The following is a 20,253-nucleotide window of genomic DNA, read 5'->3' as shown; positions in this document are numbered from 1 at the left end:
ATTTACTATAAAATAGCACCATCCTTAAGGATGATCTACAGAGTGCCATCCATAATAGATGTCCTCATGTCATAACTGGAACATCATTGAATCATAAACTTGGGAAGACATGGGAGCCAAAATATCCCTTGCAATATCATTGCTTCCAAAATATATCTACTAACAATACATAATCCATAACCCCCTTTTGAAATGGTGGCAACTTTAAGAGTTGGGGACCTGTCTGTTGTTTAGAAAGATAAGCAATAAATTGATCATATTTTAAAGTAGGAGGCAGCTTATTTGAACTAGACATTCTGAGAAAACTTGCAAGAACAGTATTTTAGTAAGAAAAGGAGCACTATCTTGTTGGTTTCTATTTTTTATCTTCCAGATATTCTGTATATTATCTTCAAACATTTCAGAAAAAAAAAATTCTTTTCTCTTTCCATGACACTGATAGCAGGAAAACTATACAAAATTGTTAATTCTGAGTTTTATAACTACCATATCAATGGGGGTGGTCCTTTTTACCTAGAGGGAATAAGATCAACACTATTGACTGCTTTAAATGCTGAACTAATCTTCAGATCATCTGAGGCAGAAAGGAAGTGGTGAGCATTTTTGTTCACCACAGGATATTGGTTTATAAAGGAATCAAGATCCTGAGTACACCCTTACCCTCAAATTCCACAGAAACACTTCCCAATGAAAACAAGGTAGCAGGAAAGATAAGTAAACCTGAAAGCTTTTAGAACAAGTTATGGTTGACTTTTAAAGTTTGCCCTGCATTACAAAATGACAACAGAAAGCACAGAGATGCCTACGAGATACAGACCCTTCTCCCGAACCAATAAAGAGTAAGTACTTTTCCAACTAAGCCTCATTCTGTCTTATAATGATAAGCCTAAGAGACTGAAATGAATGTTAAGGACACCATCATAGCTTCTCAATGCTGATTGCACATTAGATTCATTTGTGGAGCTTTAAAAATATCCATAATTGGTTTTCACCCAGAACAATGAAATCACAATCCCCAGGGGGTTCCTGGGTGCCTCAGTTGGTTAAGCGTCTGCCTTCAGCTCAGGTCATGATCTCAGAGTCCTGGGATCGAGCCCCGCATCTCTGCATCAAGCTCTCTGCTCAGCGGAGAGTCTGTTTCACCCTCTACCTCTGTGCTCTCCCTCTCTCTCTCTAAGAGATAAATAAAATAAAAACAACAACAACAACAACAAAAACAAACAGACAAAAAACAAAAGAACCCACAAACCCCAGGGGATAATTTAAGAGCTTTGTAGATGGTTCTAATGTGAAGCTTGGCTAGGTTCACTCTTTTGGTATTTAGTAGAACTATCTCAGATTAAAGTTTGTATGCCTGGAGGGGATAGCTGAGAAGGGGGAAGAAATGTACCTTTGGTTTGGGCATTATACCAGGCTCTTGACATAAATCATAGGTATTACTAGAATAAAACATCAGGATAAATATTTGTATTCCTATTTTTAAATGTACGAGAATTCAGTTGAACGTACAGGAAATAGATCCTGCTTTAAAGAGATGAACTACTCTGTATTGAACAAGGACATCGTTCAGTAATGTTGTGCTTCCTGAAACTAGCAGTGTTTAAATAAGTACTCAAAGACTGAAAGTTATACATACATAAAAGAATTGAAATAAATCAGCAGACTAGGGTCCATGGGCCAAATTCAGCCATTGCCTGTTTATCAACAGGTTTTATTGGAAAACAGTCACACGCATTCATCTTTTTTTTCCTATAGCTACACTCACACTACGATGGCAGCCTTGAGTATTTGTGACAGAGACTGTATGGCCAGGTAAAACAAAAAAATATTTACTATATAGACTTTTACAGAAAAGCTTGCTGATCCATCTACCAGATGATCTGTAGGATGCTTTTAGCCCTGAAATTCATGAAACTAAAAAACTGCTAAGTTACAAATCACTTCATGGTCTTTTTCAAAAGTGAAATACCATCGAAGTTATCTTAATTTGATGTCAGAAATGTCCCAAATTTAATATCAGAAATGCACAGCAAGTGCACGTGCTACCTGCGTTTTCTTTCCTAACCTCAAAGGGGAATGTCCATTAAAAAGCATTAACGGAAAATGCCAGAATGGCAGCAAGATCAACATTGAAAAGTGGTATGGCACACATTTCTTGGGGCGTGGTAATACCGAAATCCTTCCAGGTTGTTAGAAAAGAGGGTGTTTTCTTTAAACGAGACCATATCGCCAGGTTTTCTGCCTTGTTACATAATGAGGCGGTGCCTAATCTACCACTGCTACTTTAATCTAAGTTAATGATTCGCACAGAGCACATCTCTTCGGCGAGGAGACAAGAGAGAAGGAAACAAACCTACCATCTGTCATTCCTTCCCTTCGATGAGGCAAAGCTGGTTGTTGGTCCATTCGCCCTCCCTTGTGTTTTTTAGTGGGCCGAGGCCTCTGACTTTGACTCAGGGCTGCACTGGTATTACTGTCAGTAGAAAATGGGCTGGTTGGTCGAGGTCTCTGAGAGGAGGTAAAGGCTTTGCCTAAAAAGAAAACAAAGGGAATGGGGTATAGAGAATGTTATAAGGCAGTGATTCTGCCTGTTTTGTATTTCTGCTCTTACTCAGCCTAACCTATAAACTTGCCTAGAGATGCCATTTAAAGATACCAAATACTGGTGCATCTCCATAAAAAAAAAAATATGCCTTGATGCTTTTATTTTATCCAAATTTTAGTAACCAACACACTGCCCACTGGAAAAAAATTCAAGCAAATGGATGTAAAACAAATCCACCGACCAAAAACTTGATATTACTTGATTATATTTTTATTTAACCTTGATGATCTTAATGGTATTTTCATGGTTATATGCAAATTCATGTTGCTTTTACTTCTTAAAATGAAAGAAGTTCCTTCTGAAATAAATTACGTACTTATCTTATTTGCTTAATCAAATTTTATCCTTGGAATCTTATAAATTCTCTCTGAGCACAGAAAAAAGTCCTGAAGTAATTGCATTTGAAAAATCTACATGAAAGTTCTGCTCAGAGACATATATTAAACTGACCTTACCACCCATACAAATACACGATGAATTTTACCTCTTCTACAGAAACTCAGTAACATTAGTGTATAGTATAGGATAGATAGCAGGGTAAAATCACCTTGCATATCCAAAGTGCAATAGGTATTTTCTGATGAATATTACTGTATCTGAGCAGACTCCAAATTCTCATTGAAAAGTGAAATTGTGTTACGTTCTTTTCTTGAGGTTTAGTACATATGCAGGGAAATTTATTTTGTGAAAAGGGTAGCTAATAAATGTTCAACATCTTATGATTTTAATGTAATGTTTATTGTGGTAAGTGAGGGTTGTTTTATGTGCATGTATCTATTCTCTTGTGCATGTTTTCCCTTTACACAAAATTATTGTATGTAGTTACATTTTCTTAAGTCAATGTGACATGATACTGCTTAATGCTTTATTAGCTATTAGCATACATGCAAGAAATGCACTTATGCCTTCTAATTTATTAGTTTCCTTGCACTTTCTTATTGCTGTGCTTATAGCTATGCCACAAAAAGCACTCAGGCAACATAAAGTTTCTGACTTACGCCTTATAAAGCAAGAAAATTCAAATAACCATTATATTACATCATATTTTAGTTCGGATGCTATATGAAAAATAAACCTCTGCAATGCTTGGAAAAATTTTTTTATATCATTTGAAGATTCCTAATGCATACTGAAAAGAAATACTGATGGTATAATTCAAAGAAAATTTCCAAGACTCCTTTTTATCACCTGAGAGTTTAGTGAAGGGTCAAAACCGTTTTTCTTCACTTTACTAGTTGAATACTATTAAGATTTCTTAAACGTGTTTAAGGCTTCATTAGTTTGTTTTGTAAAGTAGCTCCCTTTAATTCACATTTTAGAATCTTTTTATAAGTGCATTTAAGAAGTACAGTCATAGAATAGCATGGATCATGCCAAAGTTATTTTGTTTCAGTAAAACAAACAAACACAAATTATTGATCTATTATTAGGATGAATCTCACATTTCTTTTAGGGAAAAGAATCGGATACACGAAAAATTATGAAATTGGAACTCAATTCTTCTCAGAAACCCAAATTAGATTAGGTCGAAGAGCCATACACATGTAGTCATCATTTTATTTTATTCTAGTTGCAAATGCAGTGGGTGTATCTTTAATTAGCATCCTTTAAAACAAATAATAAATTATTGGGTTAAAATTTTAACAGCCAAACAATTAATAAGACCATCAGCCATTTGAACTGTTAGACTGACAGCCTTAGACCCATTCACCCCATGCTGAGAAAGCCTTCCCAGAAAACACATTTGCGGAAAGAAATGGGGCAAAGGAAAGTGATGGAGATAAAAGCTGAATATTTTTAATCACTGGGCCCATTATTGATTGTGTGAGAATTTGGCCAAGAGTGAGTTATTGAAAATTTAATGGCCATTCCAGTTGCAGCTTGGCTATCACGTAAAAAGAAAGCATATTCCAATTAATCAGCAGAGCTGTGAAGGGAAAGGGAAAGAACGGATAGAAGTGGGTGAGTAGGAGCCTGTTCTCGGCTCTGCAAAAGTAGCATCGGGAGAAAGTTCTGGTAATCGAGGATCCGAACTGTGGTCATGCATGTTACAGAAAGCCCTGCAGTCAGACTCACTGAGGAGAAAGAACAGGAGAAAAATAGCTCAGTGTCTAAAGGACAAGACTCTCTCATGCAAAGAGTGCGGACTCAGAGTCTACCAACCTGTTCTCGTAAGGCTGGTTCCATCCAGCCTAAAACCAGCTTTATCTGCTGCTGCCACCAGTGCTTGTGCAAAGCTGCCGCTGGCAAAGATGGCGCCATCTGAGGAACTACCTACACTAGATCTATGACTAGAAAAGTTACGGTCCTCATCAGATGCAGAGCCCCATCCATTTACCATTGAACCTAAAAACAAATGTAGTTGTCTAGTGAGTGGTACATACTGGATAGCCCATCTCCTCGCACACACTCCACTAAGGAACAAATAGGTTGCCTCAACTCCTCACTCCTCCCCGGGACAAATCTGGTTCCATCCTGACTTCTGTAGCCACATGCAAGCCTCCTCCACGGTTTAAACATTCCTAGTGTGTGTGAATGAATCTCCAGTAAAACCTAAACCTCTTTGCGACGCATAAACAAAACATGTTTCGTATGGTTCCAGTCTTAGATTGTTTACATTATTACATAATCGATTTCTGAAAGAGAATTGCTATGTATCCCTTCGGCCCTACAATTCAGAGAAGAACACTTTTATTGAAGTAAATTATAGTGTATTTAAAGTAAACTTATCAAGGTTTCAGATGAAGGAAGAGGGTGAATATATATTTTGAATTTAAATAGACTCAAACGATAATTTCCAATCAATATACACTGGTGTACGGTGGAGGGGCTAAAATCATTTCGAGGTTTTAAAATACAAATGGAAATAATCAGGAAATATAACAACAAACAGTATAAACCAAAAAAAAGGATGAATAGTAACAGAGCATACGGCTTAGAACAAAGAAAAAATGTATCTCTAAAAATTTCTATTAATTTCAAAGCTCAGGATGCCTTCTTTGCTTTTTAATTGTTTTAAGCACTCCAGGTTCCTTTTCACTATGAATCTTTGTTTTAGAAAATTAACCATTATGAGGGATGTAACTGGCCTTCATATGGATTTTTCTGCAAAACACAATATGGCGATAGAGGAAAAGAATTGTACTTTTATGTGTCAAGAGCAGCAAAACACGAAGATACTGAGAAGTAACTTTTATTCTTAATTTTTCAGCACATCATTTACAAGTTTAGATTTTTTTCTTAGACCAAGGCACACGGAAACCTTAATCTATTATTTAATACAATTAATATTACAATATTTAAGCCATGTACCATTAATTTATGACACAATAAAGTGCCACATATCTCCTAGCCTAACTTTTCAAAAAAGAGAGGCAAAAAAAAAAAATTATAAGAAGCTCATTTATGGTTTCTACATCAACCAATTACATAGTCACAAAAAAGAGATTAAAAATAGATTCTCCCCCCCATAGATTCCCCACCCCCCTCTTCTCCAGCATTTAAGAGACAACAGTCCAGTTAAGAGTGTTGGTGTGATGAAGTATTTGTATTTTTGGCTGAGGTGCCAGGATATAATCACACGGGTTCATGCACTTTCAAGAAAGAGAAAACAGAAACCAAAGGGGTTAGAAGAATCTGAGAAGTTAAAAGGGTGTTAAGTGTAGCAGAGAAAGATAGAGTTTTGATTCTATTTGCCAAAAGCACAGAGATGCACTTTTTACTTTCCGAACAAATTCCCCTGACACAGGCCACTGCAAGGGAGCCCAGATAACAGTAGTCACCGAGCCTCCTCTGAGAGAACCATTTCTGAGTTAATAATCACAAGTCAAGGACCAACACCCCAAAACGAAAGGAGAAATGATGCAGTGGGCTTTGCAATATAATGCTATGACAGATAAGAAAAAAAAATCAAAGTGATTCAGTCAGTGATCACCGGAGAATATGAAACCCTAGAACTGAGGAGAGTTTTGAAATACGTGAAAATTCTGTCCTGGTCTCTCCTACGCACCCATTTTCTGTATTTCTAAATGTCCTCTGAGCATCTACAGCTAAATCATCTTTGTCAGCTCTCTGAAGAAACTCCCTCTCCAAACAAGCAACTCCTTTTTCTCATCTCCAATTTCATTCTTAGGTGCCTGCTGATTTCCTTCTGGTCCCTTCTGTCTTTCTCATTGTCATCTGAAGTAGTTTTCTCATTTGTCACGTAATTTTGTTCCTCCCTTCAAAACCATTCAGTTTGTGAATGACACATCTGGATTCCAAGGTAAGAATTTGAGCTCCTTCAGTATCTAGCCCAGCCTCTCTTTCCAGCCCTACACCCTCTTACAGCCCTCATAGTCCCACTGCCTGCCCCGTATCTGTAGCATTATCTCTGGTCCCTTCGACACACCTCCGGATTGTCACTAACTCTACTGACCACTGCCCAACTTGAAAGTCCAAATCAATTTCCCTTTTATCATCTTGATTCCACCTCACCTTTAACCCTTAGGAAGAATCGATTTCTCTACTTGTGTTTTTCAAACAGTACGCATACAGTAGCATATCAGGTGTCTACAAACTATAGTTCGTTGCATATGAATGTTTCTTATTCTAGACAGTGGAATTCTGGAAATGAGGGACTCTTACTCATTTTCATATTTCTTCTATGGGGGCTTTGCCCCGTAGAAATTCAACAAACATCAGGCATATTGAATTCAATGTCTTCAATGTTTCTCATTATTCACCATAAATCCTATATGTAATTCTATCCCATGTGCCATTTCCTAACAATGAACTTATTTTATTTACAGAAAAAAATATATTCCTAAGAACTTGTAGAAAATGTATTAAGTAGGAATATAATGTCAGTCAACTCTTGTTGACAACCTGGACAATAGCAAAAGAAGTGAGTTATTACCTGAAAGGGAAAACTAAAAAATTAATTAATATACATAGCTGTGCTTTGATATATTTGAGTATTAATATTTATCAATATCTTATTCAAAGTAAGATAATAATGTTATATGAAGTGGCGATTTGCTTTTTTTTCCTTGAGTTCTCCATCCACACTCAACCATGTATTTTAACGTACTTAGCCCATTTTTGTTTGTTTTAATTCTTTCTCTGATCTAACCAGCCAAGAAATAATTGGTCTTTTTTTTTTTTTTTCCTGTTCAAGTTGTCTTGCTGTGTGTTTTGAGCTTCAGGATTTATCATTATGACAAATACAGTCTCTGAACCTGAAAAAGTAGGAAAAATCCTACACCACAGCAGTGTCACTAAAGAAATGTGATTTTATGACCTCTCTTAGCAGAGTTAGCTTGAGTTTCAAAAACACCATTTATCTCCTTGGTGATGAGTCCTTCATATGTAGCTTGCAGATTTCAACCTATAAATTTGCCAGTCCCTAAACAGACCAGTTACTTTGCTGCCTTTGTGTCTTTGCTCTGACTTCATCTCCACCGTTAATGTTCCTTGCCATGCCCTCAGAAATCTTAGTTATTCGTGAAATTTTCTTTGGTGCTTTCTTTTTCCTTTCCATGGGAAGAGAGAGTAGCATGGAAGACATGGCTTTGAGTAGGTTTTGGTCAATACAGAAAGAACAACAAACAGCTCTGTTTTCTTTGCTACTCCATGTAAGAGCTAAGAAACTAGAGATGACTTCAAAGTGGAAAAGACAAATGCTACACAGGCTTGGCCTTGGTGAGCATCAGGAAGCCTCATTACCCCAAGTTAAAGAGGGACAAGTGCCCTCAGGTTAGTACAGTTGAGTTCACCTTCAAAATGGAGGGCAAGAAGGAAATGAAAGAAGGCAATAAATTTTCTTTCTTCTTTGTCCCTCCCACTTTATTTTTGATAGCCCCTTTTCTCTATTTAAGTACGATCCACGGAATGGGGGTACTGGTGGGGAATATTTTAAAAGAAAATTTGTAATATACTATGGAGAAAAAAGTATAGAACATATATTAAATTTCTTGCATGCTATAAAATTGTTACATTTGTTTAGCAATCACGATTTCACTTCTCTGTGGCTACCATTCTTGCTCTTTCTTTAGATTTAAGCATCAGGAATGATCTGAACATTTGTGGAAACCATTAAAATAAAAGAAGACAATGATAGGAAGGAAAGGAACACATTGATTCACGAATTAGAAAGTAAGCAAGTTTGGGGATAACGAGTTTTACTTTCCTAGATGTAAATAGAAACATAAAAATTAAAATGAACACCAAGTGAATGAGTTCAGGTAGAGATTCTTTACAAATTATAAGCAATCCATACCAATTTGACATGTTATAGCCCCAAACATCATCAATACATATTTAAACATTTAATGAAAAATGAATTTATGTCACATAGCCAAATTTATTTGTGTTTACATTTTCAATCTTTGGAAATTTCTCAGGTTTAAAGTTGCTGAAAGGCCAAAAAAAATCTCAAATTTATTCAAGCTATTAAAGAAGAACTGCATATAGGACATTAAGTTGTTGCTCAAACGTTACTGAGCAGTAAAATACCATGATAAAATGGCATCTTGCTGTGTCTATATTACATCTTCAGCACTAAAATTAATTTATGATCAGTCATCAATTCATTTACATGTCGCTTTATGCTAAGTCCTTCCTTGCTGATAAATGCTTATCCTTAGATCCATTAAGCTAGAGTAAAGTCTGTGCTTTATAATATGACCCTGCTAATTGTTGCATTACCATTTTTATGAGATACAAAAACTGGCTGTCCCCCATTTTTTCAGCCAATATTTAATCCAGGAACTCTCCTTATTAAGTGCAATCAGTCTAAATATCTATTAAATAAAATCTTCAGCTCTAAGTGTCTTTGGACAAATCAATCCATATCTTGACCTCTGCTTAAATGTAGGAAAACATCTCTAATCTTTAGAAATCCTTCTTTCACTCAAACATATTAAATATGCAAGGATTCCACCTACATTTCTCAGAGGGAAAGAATATGTAGTATATATGGAAAGCAAAATAAGTCATTACAAAATTTCTTCCTTCGGACATAGGGCACCTGTTAACTTGTCCCACTCAGATAAAAATGGAATATATGATATTCCCCTTTTATCTGTTAAATTCTGAAGTATATGTTTAATTTCTTTTTAAATACGTCACAGCTGTTGAAGTAGCCTAAGAAAGTGATTTAATTATTTGTAGACTTATCTCTGAAATTCCCCTAATTCTAAAATATTTTCCTTGAGTTTGTGCAACAAAAGCAAGGCATCAGGTCACACTGTCGAGTGGCCAATTATCTAAAAGCTGTGTGGTCGAGGAAGGTGGTGAGGCTGCCAGGTTTTATTGTTTTCAAACAATCTGGTTTGGGAGTTCCAGTAAAAACCTCCAAGGACATAAAATGAAGAAAATATAAAGCCACGATTTCCTTTCAGCCATAATATTTATGTGGGGTCCTTTTATTTAAGGAAACTTTTATTCGTTTCACTTCATGGCACTCACTCTCCGTTGTACTTTCTGTGATCAGTGAAGCAGTTAGAATCTTGGCACCAGGTACGGGACATTTTCCCTCTGTCCTCTCTCACATTGCCTTCTGTTTCTTTTTTCCTGTGGTGGAGTCATTAAATTCAGGAAACACTTACCCTGGACTCCCATCATGGAAGATACAGAAATAAGTATTAACTCCCCTCCCTGTCCTGTTACCCCAAAATGGTAGATTTGGGATTAAGGAGGAAATACGGCAAGCATATTCCTGAAGACTGAAACAACTCCGGGTGTTTACTTTCTAGCCCCAAACAGAGTGTGATGTGCTATAATCAAGATAGTTTTATACTTTATTACAACCAAATAGGTTACAGCATGAATTAAATTAAAAAGGAGATTTCCTATAAAAAGTGCTACTACAGTTGATTTTTGTTAGCATGAGTCACTATAACTGAATATAAACTAAATATAAGAAAATAAATAATAAAAGGTACATCTAAAAATTAAGATTTTTTAAATCTTGATCAAGCCTATAGAGAGTAAGGACTAATGTTTCCAGAGATAAAACTATATGTTGTATTTGTGTGCATATATGTGTACATTTTTATTCATACGTGTATAAACACACATACGCATACACACAGAAAAGAAGACAGAGCAGAGAGATGAGAGACAGAGATCCCTATGTTGAGTAATAGGCCAGGAAATCATTTTCTTCTTAAATATGTTAAATTCAGAGATTAAAAAAAACAAAAGTTGGGCATATCCAGAGAAGCGATCATGATAATTTATCATAAGAGTGAGAACAATTGATTTTGAAAATTCTTCTGCCATTTATCACGTGGGTAACTTTAAAAATACTTTGAACTCCTCTGTGGCCTAATTTCCTTTTCTATAAAATGAGAACAAAAACAGGGTTGTGATAGTTAATGAATTAATATATGTTAAAACTTTACGACAAGGATCTGCAGACTTTTCTATGAGGTGTCAGATACCTTATATTTGAGGCTTTGCTGTCTTTTTTGTTTTTGTTTGTTCCATGTTTTCTTAGAATCCTTTAAAAATGTAGGAAATATTCTTAGCCCATGAAGCCACAACAGAAAAGCAGGCCACTTCCTTGGATAGTGTCTTAAACCTACTAAGGGCTATATATGTGCAAGCTAATATTCTTCTTCTTCTTCTTGATAGCATTATTATCATTGTCATTATTATATCTAAATTCCTAGTCAACAGATTAGAAGGAATAGACATCTGATAAATGTTGATTGCTGGCGGGGTGCGGGGGGCAGCGTCTGAACAGCTGACTGGGTTAAGCCTCTGCCTTCGGCTCGGGTCATGATCCCAGGGTCTTGGGATTGAGTCCCACATCAGACTCCCTGCTCAGGGGGGAGCCTGCTTCTTCCTCTGCTCCTCACCTGACTCCTACCCTCTCAACACACACACTCTCCCTCTCTCAAATAAACAAATATAAAATCTTTGAAAAAAAGTTTGTGGTGGGAATAAATATAGTATAGCAGGTTTGTAAATACATTTTCCACATTACTGAGTTTTGGAAACCAAATGTTGATTTCTCCCTAAAACCCATGTGTTGAAACCCTAATCCCTAATGTATAAGGAGGAGGGGTGTTTGGGGGGGGCAATTAGGTTTAGATGAGGCCATGGATGTGGGCTCATCACAATTGGATCAGTGACTTTACAAAAAGAAGCTAGGGTGTCTGGGTGGCTCAGTCAATTAAGCATCTGCCTTTGGCTCAGTTCATGATTCCAGGGTCCTGGGATTGAGCCTCACATGGGGCTCCCTGCTCAGTGGGGATCCTACATCTCCCTTTCCTTTTGCTGTTCCCCCTGCTTGTGCTCTATGGCTTTCTCTCTCTCCCTCTCTGCCAAATAAATAAATAAAATCTTGAAAAAAAAAAAAAAAAGAGAGAGAGAGAGAGACAAGAGTTTGCTGTCTCTCTCTACCATGTAAGAACACAGCACAAAGATAGCTGTCTGCTAGCTAGAAAGAGGAACTCACTAGGAATCAAATCTCCTGGCACCTAGATCTTGGAGTTCCCAGCCTCCAGAACTGTAAGAAATAAATACTTGTTGTTTAAGCCACCCAGTCTACTGCCTTTTGTTATAGCAGCCCAGCCAGGAGAAGACATGAGATTATGGCATATGAAACTACAGATATTTCCCTCTCTTCTTGCTTTTCCATTCATGACCCATTATTTCAAAATTAAAGAGGTCCATCACAAATTACTTTGTTGTTATGAAAATATTGGGAATTAATATAATTATTTTTTTATAAAGATGGGTTGGGTATCTTATTAGCTGCTGATATTACTTAATGTGGTTAAGGGCTGGAATGTAATATATCAAGTAAAATCCTGAATACACAGGCTTATTAACCCATCTCTGTGTTATCATTGGACTGTCATTCTGGTTGGCTTTAGAGTTTCAAGGAATGGAATAGAACTGTTTGTTCCATTTAATAAAAATGGTTATTAGTTTCATGAAAGTGAAAATCTCTACCAGGCGATTTAAGTCAAAGTAAATGCCTGATTTCCTCATACCACACACAAATTTAGAACCCCAAGTAATTTACAGTAAGATCAGAATCCTCTCTGTGGGCACTTACCATCTTAAAAACATAAATAGCCAATGGAAACAGTGTCTGTTTTATTGCCTACCTCATTTAGCACCATTAAGCTAGCTTTAAGTGTCTGAAGAAAACACAAACATGTTAGAATAATATACATCAGTATGTTGATTTCCATAACATTTGGTTGGTACATACATTATCCTCGGGGCCATCTCCATGTACATGTACATGTGTGTATGTGCACACACACTCTAATACACTTAAAATTCTATTTACACTCACTCACACACACACACACCCTTGCATACACTCGCATGCAGATAAAACCACAAACCCTATCTACACTCTCTCACACACACATCTATACACTCACCCATGCTTTCTAGACACACATACTTTTTTGAGAAAACATATTTGCTCTTAATTTATATTTACTTACATTATACTTATATACTAGCAGACAAATTAAATCTTTGATCATACCTTCCCCACAAAGTTATCACAGCCAAAAAGAAAAAAAAAAAGGAGAAGAAAAAAGTAAAGAGTTTCCTATTTGGCTACTTTTTGTAGAGTACAAGTTCTTTCACTGAGATGATGTATTATTCATAGGGTAAATTCATCATGTAATACATACTTAGACACCCTGAGGTTTTTATACACGGCAGTAATTAAGCAGTGAATTCAAGGAGGAAAACAGACTGTTTTCTTAGCAATAAAAGCTTCATTTGGAATGAACAGTATACTCACTACAAGGAGAAAGGCAGATTGGTTTTAACCACATTCACATTAAATACGCTAACATGTTACTAACAGGTGACTATGGAAACGTATGAAATAGCAGGCTTATAGATATATTTATCACCTCTGACACTATATATTTAATGAACTACATAGGCTATAACTGCCTTTTTTGGTGTTATTATTGCAATTCTTACTGCATTCCTAATGGAAAAGAGTTCAGTATCATTAGTGAGATATGCAAAAATATGCAGAATTTTACCCTGAAGATTAAGCTACAAATTCAGGCAAAGGGGCTTAACATAATAGTGCACTAATAAGTTAGCTCTCTGCATTCAAAGATTTAAACTTTTGCTCTGCCACTTTCAGTTGGATCAGGATTTGAAATCACAGCAGTGTATCTGCAGTTCTTAAATCTTAATTAGCCTGGCCAGCATACAGCCCCCAGGTAAGACGCAAAACAAACAAAAAAAGTGGACTCATGCATCATACATTGTGTTACTCAGGAAGGCATATAGAAGAAACATATAGGTCTTTATCCTTCTCTATCACTGCCATAAAGAAGTTTCCCTCAGTGCTGGCTGAACTATAATGCGTAGTACAAGATCTGTGTAAGTTGGGAGCGTTGGCGTACAAATGAATGAAATGGAACTGTGATAAATGCCTCCAAGGATGAAGACGATATTATCAAGATGAATACAGAAAAGGGCGATTTTCTGAGAAGACCCAATGTCAGGCAAAAGCAAGATCTACGCTTGTGGTGATTATGTCTTTCTAGTCCTATAGGAGACATTTGTGCATGTGTGTCAAAGAAGGGATACCTACTGGAATAGAAAGATGAAATTTTTGTGTTTCTCCATATTCACTGTGTACATATTAGGATTCAAGTTTTTTCAACAAAATGGGATAAACCTAAATCCTTGGCAATATGTTGCAGTCCTGGGATCATCCTAGGAGAGTAGCAACTGCTACCGTTCACATGGTGAGCAAAGCAGAGGACGCTGAAGGAGTAAACAGCAAAAATAACTGTATTTCTTGGAAGAGGAGTAATTATTGAATCCAAAGATATGAAATGCGTACATGTATGGCTTATCTCACTATACATTTTTTCCATTCCAAAAATAATACCTTGTGCAACCTTAGAGAGGCTCATTCTGAAGACTTGCTTATTTTCATCAGTGAATGATTTTACAGAGTGAAATATTGAGAGGCGTTTTAAGATTGCATTCACTTTGTATGTAGTTCCTGATAAACAAAATATATCATTTCTAAAAGTCAAGGTTTTTTATGTAATAGACTTGGTTCCCCAGTAGAGTGAACTTTTCATGAAAGCCCTGGATATAATTGAGTTTTCTTTCATGTCTTTAAAGCTTTTTAAAATTCATGAATTTTCTTATCATTTTTGCAGCAAAGCAAAAGTATTTCCAAATCCTTTTTGAATTTTGTGTTTAATATTAACATATTTAAAATGTTATAGAAATAGCTGGAGTGGAATAAATCTTACATAAGAAACTATTTGATTTCTGATGCATTTTAATGTTATAAATAGGTCAGTTATTCCTATTAAATCAGTTCCGTTACCTGTCACAGAGCTGTCTAGATTGTCCATACTGGATCCGGGTGTCTGCTCTAGTGCCCTCAGGGGCCGGGGTATTTCTAAAGCTTCCTCCTCATCGTCTGCATCATCATCTGGAACATCTGTTTCCAAATCGGAAATCAAGGCTCCGGACATATAACCTAATGGTGGAACCGGGGGCTGTGGAGGTTGATTATTGCTTTGAATGTGCCTAGAATTCAAATAGGGGAAAAAAGGAATTCATTAACATCCTACCAAATTAGAATTAAACAGCATGTGATGGCGACTCATTTTGTCTTCTTGCTTTCTATTAACTAATTTTGGAGATTACAGTGCTTTCTTACATTTCAGCAGAGACAATGGGCTATGTATACATGGCTAGTCAAAACAACAACAACAGCATTGACTAGTATACTCTTCCATTGGTATTTATGGGATAATACACAGAGAAAAATACAGACCCTACATTTTGTGCAAATAAATCAAAGGAGAAAATGAATATTTGCCACAAATAACTGCTTAAACCCCCTTTTTTTTTTTTTTTTGGTTCCCCCAGATATAATAACTTGGTTTACAGTTTAGTGTCAAAATTCTACCCGGCCTGTTTAATCTCTGTGACCTGCTAGTCCTTACAAAGAAAAAAATGTCACATGAAGGGTTAATACCAATAACCCTTCTCCCAGCCAGGAGGACAGTGCCTGCCTTTCAAGGCTTTCTTCTTACACATCCTCGCCCCCACCCATGAATCAGGCTGAGTGGTGTTATCTACTGTAACCCAGTTTAAAGTAGGAATGGCTGCTTTATGTTCTAGCTACTTATTTATGCCTCTGTTTTACCCACTAAAGTCTAAAACACCTCAAACATGGGAAAGATTCATCTCAGCACTCTCTGTGTTTGGAACGTGAGGTGTGTTAACACACCCTTTGCAATGCATATGTAACTTTAACCTCGACCTTGTGAAGTAGGCAGAACTTGTATTATTCCCTTGTCTGGACACTAGGGTTCAGTTGATTCATTTTGCAACTACTTAAGAGTTTCTTCTAAATTATAAATGCCATGATATATATGAAAGTCATTGTTATCTGTTACTGTCATTAATGAGTGAATATACCACATGTATTAACACATTGTCTTTTTTTTTTTTTTTTTTGCATCCGTACAAAGTATTTAAAAGACATAAGCTATTTAAGGCACATGTAAATCAAGTGTTATGCATTTTTACCCTACATTTTTGAATTAAAGATACAAGATGATTTTTAACACTTGCATTTTGGGGGAAGATAATTCATTTTTCCAGAATTTCTTTAACATTCCTCTCCCAAGTGTATTCTTCTTCTTCTTTTTTTTTATTTATTTGACAGACAGACATCACAAGTAGGCAGAGACACAGGCAGAGAGAGAGAGGAGGAAGCAGGCTCCCCGCTGAGCAAAGAGCCCGATGCGGGGCTCAATCCCAGGACCCTGGGATCATGACCTGAGCTGAAGGCAGAGGCTTCAACCCACTGAGCCACCCAGGAACCCCCCAAGTGTATTCTTAAACTTGCAACCAACTCCAATGTAACAACATTCTACATCTTTCAATGTTAAAACAAAACAAAACAAACCCCCCAAGATGTTAGTTCTGGGAGCCCCATTTTTAATTTAACAGATCAGGAATCTGAGGTCCCAAGTCTTTATCTGACATTCATCATAGCTCATTCATGCAAAAATCAGGAAGTTTCTAAACTACTGGTATAGAAAATCTTGAGTGTTGATGATGACATCTTGTAAATGTTGCCTCAAATTTTGTTTGTGAATTAAGGATGGACTGAGTCAAGTCATAAGCAAGAGAATATAAGGCGGTATTTATATACATGATTCATTTTTCTCTAATGGTGTGCACTTTTGTCCTGGAAAGAAGCAAAGAAACTGACATTCTAGTTCTACAGCATTGCTGACAACTCTTGAATGGAAAAAATATACATTAAGGTATAAAATGGACTCCTCCAGATGAGCAGAAGTAGGAGATAAACTGAAATAAGAAGAGGGTGCAAAACATTTATAGATCTCTTGTAGTGACAAGCACTGTACTATGCACTGCATGGGTCAATATGTACAGAATCCCTGGAGGTGGAGTGTGGGAATTAGCATTTTTAAAATGTTCCTCCTGTGATGCCGAGGTGCACCTCAGATGAGGAGGACATTTCGTTCCTGAAGGGCGAGATCCTGCGGGAGCACATACAGGCTCATAACTTCTACAAAGGGGGTCGCTAATGACACCCTGGAGGATTGCTGGGTTGAACAGAAACATACTTAGTGAAAGAAACAGGGTTTTCCCTACAGGTACCTGGAGCAAGTGAAGAACTTGTTTGTCCACTCATTTTGTAAAGATCTATGCAACACACACTAAAGGTGATGTTCTTTTAAGAGTGGGAAGATAGCAATGAGAAATTCAGGTGAAAACCCGAGCCCTTCTGAAGAATAACAGCTCTAATACAGATAGATACTGGACTATGTTTTGTATAAGAGCAAACTCATTTAACTCTCTTTGTTTTTAATGATTTTCTTTTTAAGTCATCTCTACACCCAATGTGGGGCTAGAACTCACAACCTCAAGATTAAGAGTCCCACACTCTACCAACTGAACTAAGTGGAACTCATTTAATTGTCACAAAAACTGTGATGTGTAATAAAGAATTTACCTTGTCCAAAGAGAAGTTAGGCTTTTGCCATGTGCTCCAGGGAGGTAATCTCTAAGTTCTAGAATGTCCTATCTGATAGGAGTGTCTTTGTTCATCTGGAGACCTTAGGCTTCTCCAGAAAGTCTAACAATGTGATTTATGATAGGGGCTTTTGGTCACATGGTGTCAGCTTGCCTTCTGGAGGGACTAGAAACTGAAGTCAACTATGCAGATAACCAACCATGTTTATGTGACAAAGCTGCAAGAAAGACCATGAAACTCAAGGTTCGTATGAGTTTCCCTAGTTAGCAATACTCTATGCATATTGTCCTACATTGTTGCTGGGAAAGTAATGCTTTCTACAAATCCATTGGCAGAAGACAACTGGAAGTTCGAGATTTGGAAATTTCCTGGACTCTGTCCTGTGCATCTCTTCTCTTGGAAGATTTTAATCTGTATCTTTTCTATATAATAAACGATAACTTTCAGTGTCATGGTATTCAGTGATTTCTATGGCTTCTTCTTGTGAATTCTTAGAACAGAGGGTGGTCTTGGAGACTATGCTCTCACATTGTATATGAGCTAATTGGTATTAGGATCATCATTTTATAAATGGCGGGGGGGGGTGGTTAGAAGCACAGAAAGGTTGAGCAAGTTGCCCACTGTCATACAGATAGTAAGTAGTGGCAGTGGCAGTGGTTCCAACCACAACTGCCCTCAGTCAAATACCAGATCAGACAATCTGGAATATATAGGGGTGGCATTTAGGTATCACTACATTTTAAAATTATCCAGATGACTACAAAATGCATCAAATTTGAGAACACCTGAGCTAGAATCTGTGCCATAAATGACTAAGTACATGGTTATTATTAGTTAACCTGAAGGAAATCCTTTGGCTCTTGAAGCAGTGGGCTTCAACTTAAATAGAGGTATTTTATGAAGCAGCCTGATGCAAAATAATACTGTTTAACAGTAGATTGTCTTTGGCCTTTGAAAAACATCAGATCATTGAGAAAAAAGATGTCTAGAAACTCCTGGTTCTAGGAAAAGAACCTATGTTCGTAATTAGCTTTATATGATTGGCCTGGTTTTAGTATCTCTTTGTATATTTTGTTGTACTTTTAAAAGAAATAGTTCATTAACACTAAGAACAAAATCTATCTCATTATCAACTATCCTAGTATCTAAAACTATCAAAAAGAAAAGCAAATTGTATTTCATAAAAATTTAACTTGAAGGGCATTATGGAAATCAATAGAAGATAATCAGAGGTATGCCACTGAGATTTCAAAGTCAGATTTAATCTGTCACTATTTGGGAGAAGAGAGAGCACATGAAAAAACTTGTATAAAATTGTGAGATCTTGTCCCACTTGTTTTCTTCCCATGCTTGCACAGGATACCCAAGTAGATTGCCAACTCTACCTTAGGAGAGGGTGTGAGTTGATTAGAAAAAAAGGAATTTGGAATTTGTAATTTATTCTGGGTTTTATTTATTTATTTATTTATTTATTTATTTATTTTTAAAGATTTTATTTATTTATTTGAAAGAGATCACAAGTAGACCGGAGAGGCAGGCAGAGAGAGAGAGAGAGGGAAGCAGGCTCCCTGCTGAACAGAGAGCCCGATGTGGGACTTGATCCCAGGACCCTGAGATCATGACCTGAGCCGAAGGCAGGGGCTTAACCCACTGAGCCACCCAGGCGCCCCTGGGTTTTATTTTTTAATGCATCTACTAATACTACTGTTTTTTTTTTCTGTCTCATTTAATTCAGCCCAAGTATCTTTTAATAACTGACACTGACCATATGTGATTTGCAGAAGCTTACATTTACATATTCACAACCACATACAGAATTAATCACAGGCACTTTGAAGAATCTAAAAGGAGTCTTTTATTATGGCATTGGAAGTGAGTTCAAGGATAAGCTAATTGGAGCTAACCTGTAAATTAGAAAAGATTCTGGTGTAGCCAAAAGCAGTTTAGCCTGAAATTTAGCAGATCTGAATTCTTGCCCCGGTTTACTCTTTAACCAGTTATGTGACTTTGATCAAATCATTTAATGTATCCTTAACTAATTTCTTTATCCAGATGATTAATGAGTTGCACAAAAGCGCTTCTAACCCCCAGCTGTATAGTCCTATGAGAACTCCTTGTGAATGTATTGTAAACGAACATTTCCTCGATCCCTGTGCCGAAGGCCTGGGTCCCCTGACCTGACGAGAATATTTACCATGTTTGCTTGGCTATATCAAACTGATAGGCTCTTGTCAACTCATCCAGGTGAGCTTGCAGCATGGGCTGCATCTCTTCCCGGGGGGATGGAGTAAGAGTTGCAGTGGACTGCTGTCCAAAGGAAATAGCAGGAGAAGAAGCCACGCCTCGGACAGGAGGTGTTGGGACACGATCATCGTCTTCTTCCAGTTCATCTTCCATACCCTGGTGTAAGTATGTTTGTACCGGTAATGGTGGGCACCAGCTATCACTGTCATACCTGAAGTTTAATGAGGAAAAAAAAAAAAAAGTATATTGACACATAAACACGTAAACATGCACACAATGATATATGCAATTCATAACAACCACAATGGGAACAACAGCACCCTCTATGTTCTCTTAGTTCATTTCATCCTGATTTCAATTTGTTGGTGCT

The 20,253-nt window shown here is 36.9% G+C and overlaps 1 protein-coding gene across 24 annotated transcripts in view; it reads right to left on the bottom strand.

The window, feature by feature from the left end:
• ROBO2 (roundabout guidance receptor 2) overlaps window positions 1-20,253 on the bottom strand; it is a 1,669,704-nt gene that overhangs the window by 12,245 nt on the left and 1,637,206 nt on the right. For 12 of the 24 annotated variants that reach the window (XM_032878039.1, XM_032878046.1, XM_032878041.1 and 9 more), the window contains 3 exons: window positions 19,834-20,094; window positions 14,943-15,148; window positions 2,358-2,531 (listed from right to left, as the gene is read on the bottom strand). In XM_032878039.1, the coding sequence (XP_032733930.1) occupies window positions 2,358-2,531; window positions 14,943-15,148; window positions 19,834-20,094 (641 nt within the window). Of the gene's footprint in view, window positions 1-2,357; window positions 2,532-4,768; window positions 4,952-14,942; window positions 15,149-19,833; window positions 20,095-20,253 lie in introns of all 24 variants that reach the window. The other 12 variants (XM_032878035.1, XM_032878033.1, XM_032878031.1 and 9 more) reach the window with 2 other exon arrangements.

Source organism: Lontra canadensis, unplaced genomic scaffold, assembly GCF_010015895.1.
Source record: "Lontra canadensis isolate GAN:19392208 unplaced genomic scaffold, GSC_riverotter_1.0 scaffold62, whole genome shotgun sequence".
Taxonomy (NCBI): Eukaryota; Metazoa; Chordata; class Mammalia; order Carnivora; family Mustelidae; genus Lontra; species Lontra canadensis.
Note: the sequence above shows the minus strand (reverse complement) of the source record. Positions and strands in the feature narration are given on the sequence as shown.